The sequence below is a fragment of the Guillardia theta genome (assembly GCF_000315625.1).
Source record: "Guillardia theta CCMP2712 unplaced genomic scaffold GUITHscaffold_17, whole genome shotgun sequence".
Classification (NCBI taxonomy): domain Eukaryota; class Cryptophyceae; order Pyrenomonadales; family Geminigeraceae; genus Guillardia; species Guillardia theta.
The window spans coordinates 687057-692172 of NW_005434657.1; the positions used below are offsets into that span (position 1 = coordinate 687057).

General features: G+C 52.8%; 1 protein-coding gene across 1 annotated transcript in view; it reads left to right on the forward strand.

Annotated features, from left to right (window-relative positions):
* Window positions 1-1212: 1212 nt before the first annotated feature.
* The window catches only part of GUITHDRAFT_104664 (hypothetical protein), a gene marked incomplete at both ends in the record, with an annotated part of 4379 nt that continues 475 nt past the window's right edge, over window positions 1213-5116 (forward strand). The window contains 12 exons of the mRNA XM_005836624.1: window positions 1213-1425; window positions 1466-1594; window positions 1693-1800; window positions 2639-2985; window positions 3167-3356; window positions 3723-3765; window positions 3821-3879; window positions 4127-4270; window positions 4310-4383; window positions 4428-4534; window positions 4663-4783; window positions 4971-5014. Coding sequence (XP_005836681.1) covers window positions 1213-1425; window positions 1466-1594; window positions 1693-1800; window positions 2639-2985; window positions 3167-3356; window positions 3723-3765; window positions 3821-3879; window positions 4127-4270; window positions 4310-4383; window positions 4428-4534; window positions 4663-4783; window positions 4971-5014 — 1579 coding nt within the window. The remainder of the gene's footprint in view (window positions 1426-1465; window positions 1595-1692; window positions 1801-2638; window positions 2986-3166; window positions 3357-3722; window positions 3766-3820; window positions 3880-4126; window positions 4271-4309; window positions 4384-4427; window positions 4535-4662; window positions 4784-4970; window positions 5015-5116) is intronic.

The following is a 5116-nucleotide window of genomic DNA, read 5'->3' on the forward strand; positions in this document are numbered from 1 at the left end:
CTGCCAGTAAATCCTATGTTGTTATTTCCTGGCAGCGGACGTCTCGACTGACAGTGGTCAGTCGGCTGCCTCCGGGTATCGCGTCTAAGGTAGATATAGGATTTACTGGCAGAAGGTAAAAGTGCCTCAAGCAAAACAAAGCAGGAACAAGCTGAACCGGCAGGCACACAGTCCACAGCGAGAAGCTGCACAAACACACACAAAACACAAGCCCGAAAAGAACCAGCACTGCTGGCACCCAGACGCGGCAAGCTAAACCCGGTGACCTGCATGCACACAGCGTACAGCGAGGACTGTTTGCATTACTTAGAGCGGTACCGTCAGCGTGCGCCCAGCCTCCATGTGTCCGCTGTCCCAGGCGGACCTCCGGGCAGCGCCAAAGCCGGCTCCATATCGTGTATGAGGGTGTTGTGCCGCTATCCCGGTGCTCGTTGCTTGCCCCTCTCTGCTGTCTACTGGTTGCCATAGGTTGAAGTTTTACTCGCAGAAGGTAAAAAGTGCCTCAAGCAGAACAAAGCAGGAACAAGCTAAACCTGCATGCACACAGCGCACTGCACAAACATACACAAAAAACAAGACTCAGAGCGAAGCCAGCAGTGCTGGTTACTTTCGGTTGATGACGGATTTACTGGCAGAAGGTCTTATGTTTCGTGTGGCAAGTTGAGCCGCATTTGTTGCTGTGTTCCGTATTTTTACCTTCTGCGAGTAAAACTCAGATCGATGCAGCTAGCGACGCTCCTTCTCCTGTGCCACTGTCTGATGATCTCTAAAGAGTTTTACTCACACACCACTGCCCCCAGCGGCTCTGCCTGACCCAATTGGCGAAACAGAGGAGGGGCTTCGTCGACTGACCAGCGGTCACTCGTAGGTCTTGTTTGTTCTCAACGTGACTCAGAGTCCGGGCCCGGTCAGTGCTGAGACGTTGGGCCGGGCCGGCCGTCTTCCGAAGTTCTATGATGCGTCCGGCCAGTTCTCTGAGGCGGGTTCAGAAGTTGAGATTGTTGACAAGGCGGCGAGATGGCGAGATGAAGATGCAAGATGGAAGCGGAGGCTGCAGGATGGCAGGGAGGGAAGGGGAAGAGGAAGAGCATGCCATTGCGAGCGCGAGCGATGCTGCTCATGCTCCTCTGCTTCTTCTTTGGTCTCTCCATCATCTTCCGCAGCATCTTCATGCACAAGAAACCTTCTGCCCGGAGTTCCGTCAAGCTTCGCATGCAGACGAGGCTGCAGAAGCAGCTGAGGCTCCATCGGCTCCTGAACCTCACAGATGTTTACAGCTCGAACAGCAGCAGCATGTCGCTCCTGCAGCTCCACACCTACACCGTAAGGCCCAACGACACGCTCTCCCATATCGCCACGAGACTTTCGGTTCCGCTTGCCGCCATTCTTGAGACCAACGGCCTGCTTGACGCTCATCACATCGACGTACGTCCTCAGCTCTCATGCCTCCCTCACGTGCTGGCAGGTCGGACAAGTGTTGAGAATTCCTAGCGCAGAGATGACGATGCTAGCTCAGCCCCTCGCCAGCTGCAACTTTTTGAAGAACCCTTCCTTTGAGGTGCTGGAGCAACGGCAGGGCTCCACGAGGATCAAGGTTAAGATGAAGACACTCGTTCCTCCTTCGCTGCTCCTTCGCTGCTCCTTCGCTGCTCCTTCGTTCCTCCTTCGCTCCTCCCCTTGACTTGCATGCAGGCGGCACACTGGCAAGACATGAGGCTGAAAGCAGACCAGCAGTATGCCATCGACTCTTCCAAGTCTCGCTCGGGGAGAAGCGCGATGAAGCTGGAAAGCCTCTCAGAGGTATGTGAGCATGTGAGAAAAGGGAGGTGAGGCAAGAGGAGGAGGAGGAGGAGGAGCAGCAGCAGCAGCAGGAAGGGGACGATGATGATGACGATGATGACGATGATGACGATGATGATGATGATGATGGAGATGATGATGATGATGATGATGATGATGATGATGATGATGATGATGATGATGATGATGATGATGATGATGATGATGATGATGATGATGATGATGATGATGATGATGATGATGGAGATGATGATGATGATGATGGAGATGATGATGATGATGATGATGATGATGATGATGATGATGATGATGATGATGATGATGATGATGATGATGATGATGATGATGATGATGATGATGGAGATGATGGAGATGATGATGATGATGATGATGATGATGATGATGATGATGATGATGATGATGATGATGATGATGATGATGATGATGATGGAGATGATGATGATGGAGATGATGATGATGATGATGATGATGATGATGATGAGGAGGAGGAGGAGGAGGAGAGTGCAGGCGGGCCAGGGAGGGACTTAGTTCCTCACAGGCACAGGAAGAGAAGGGGATCTTTCATCACGCCATCATTCGTCAGCATCGTCCGGCTCCTCTGCTCCTCTCAGTTTGGGTTTCAGCTCAGGTGCTTTGAATTGCTTGTGAAATCATCTCATGGAATTTTGCAGTTTCTCACGCAAGGAGCTGGGATCTTTGTCGACATCAGCTTTTCCTCCTCCTCCTCCTCCTCCTCCTCCTCCTCCTCGTCTTTTCCCCTCCGGGTAACTTCTTCTTCACCTCCGATTTGTTCTCTCATGATGTGCTGCATCTTCAGAGGAAGACAGCAGTCGTCGTCAAAGACCTCACGCTCCTCATTCCCGACGGCACCTACGACTGGTGGCCCCTCACGCTCAACATCTCTGCCTCCCCTCGGGGGCTGCGGTTGGAGGCAGCGACAATCTTCGTGATGCTGCGAGGGGCGAGGGGCTGCGTGTGGCTGGATGACTTTTCTTTGGTGGAAGTTGAAGGAGAAGCAGAGAAGGAGAGAGAGAGGGCGAAGGAGATGAGAGAGGAGGTCATAGCATCACGGATCTCTTCCTCCTTGCCTCGCACAAGGTTTTGGGAGGAGGTTGAGGAGACGTTGAAGATGACAGGGATGCACCTCGAGCTCTTTCATCGCAGGTGTCTTCCCTCCACTTCTCATCTCTTCTCATCTCATCTCTTCTCTTCTCTTCTCTTCTCTTCTCTTCTCTTCTCTTCTCTTCTCTTCTCTTCTCTTCTCTTCTCTTCTCTTCTCTTCTCTTCTCTTCTCTTCTCTTCTCTTCTCTTCGCTCCTCCCGTGCTCATCCTCATCCCTCTTCAGGAGCCACTTGAGCCCTCAGCCGCAGCAAGTCACACTCGTGTCCCACCTGCCGGTCTCAAGACTAGCCGAGCTGACGGCGCAGCTGAGGCAGGAGGGAGGAGAGGCTCGCGTCGCTCTTACCGCAGGCTGCAGGTCTTGGAGGTCGTTGGCTTCCGTTTGTGTGCTCGTCAGCAACGAGGAAGAGAAACGAGTGAGGGGAAGCGAAGAGGCACGAGGAGAAGTGATCTGAACCGTCAGATGATCGACAAGTGGTTGACAGATACCCGCTCCTCTCATCTCCTCGACCTTCATCTCCTTATCCTGCCTCTTCGCTCCTCCCTGTCTCCCAATGAATATCCGGTCAACCTCCTTCGAAACATCGCGATAGGCTCTGCAAGATCATCGGTACGATGATGACGATGGAGATGATGATGGGAAAGGAAAAGGAGTGGGGAAGGAGGTACTATCGTGAAGTTTATGCCTCAGGTTGTTCTTCTTACGGACGTGAATTTCCTTCTTTTCACGAATCACCTGGCACTTCTCTTGAGCTTCTTCTCACTTTCTGATCTCTTATCAGGCTGCGATTGATAGAGCAGCTGAGAGGCTCGTACGAGGAGGAAGTGAGGAGAGGTCGATAAGGGGGAAGAGGAGGGGGAGAAAGTCAATCGTTTGCAGGCAAGTGTATGTTCTCCCTGCGTTTGAGTTTACAGCTCGAGAAACAAACATGCAACAAGGTGATGTTGATGAATGTTTGTGGTGGTGAGATGAGAAAGAAGAAATGATGATGGTGGTGGTGGTGGTGGTGGTGATAATGAGAAGGAGAAGGAGAAGCCAGGGTGTGCGCATGGAGTAAGAGGATGAAGAAGATGATGACTATTTCATGTTTCTGCATGTCTCATTGTCTTTATCCATCTTTCACTTTTCCTTCCCCTGTTGACATGTTTCTCCTCCTCCTCCTCCTCCTTGTTCTCTCCATTGCAGGTGATTTCATGGAAGCCTTCCAGTCTCCGCGAGCCCCTGCAGACTCGATGCGAGCCAGTGTGTCTTGCTCTTCTCCTCCTTCCACATGACGTCGAAGCAGCTCAGACGGAGGAGAAGTTGAATCTGATCCGCCTCTTCGACCAGGTTCTCCTCCTCTCCTCCTCCTCCTCTCACTTGCTGCAGCGCGTCCTCCGCCAGTTTCAGCAGCTTGAGGCCCCTCGAGCGCATGCTCCCGTCGACTACGAGCGGTGGATCGGGTGAGAGGGAAGAGGAGGGAGCAGGGCGTCTGATTTCAAGGCAGAGCGACTCGTCCCTACGCGGTGACGTATCAGCACGACTTCGCTCCCTTCCTCCTCTGTCGCCGTGATGTCCCTCGCTTCGACACCCGCTTCGTGGGAGATGTTGGAGGTGAATGAGAGGCAGGAGAGGGGAGAGGGAGGAGAAGAACAAGAAGAGCAAGACAAATGAAGATAGACGAGATGGTGGTTATGGATGCGCTGGTGGTGATGATGGAGATGATGGTAAGAGTCTCGCAGGCAGGTCGTCGCATGCGTATGAGTTGAGCCGGCGAGGATACAACTTCCTTGTGCTACATGACGCTTTCCTCGTTCTCCATGGCCCTCAACACGCGTCACGTGGATTCATCAACACGACGAGGTGAACTCTTCTTCCCCTCCTCCTCGTCTTCTCTCTCCCTCTCCTTCTCCTGTCTCACTTCCTCCGCCTCCGCCTCCGGATCCTCGTACTGTGAAGCTTCTTGTAGATCGACTATGGATTGGATTACTTTCGTTCAAGACACCGACGTGCCATTTCTGCTCTCCTCGATCGTTCTGATCATGTGCAGGCTTACTATTCACCACGCGTGGACGGCAGGCGAACATGTGACGAGTGAGGGATAGGAATAGAGGAGGAAGTGAGACGGGAAGGAGGGAGGGAAGGAAAGGGGTTGGATGGATGGAGGGATGGATGGAGGGATGGATGGAGGGAGGG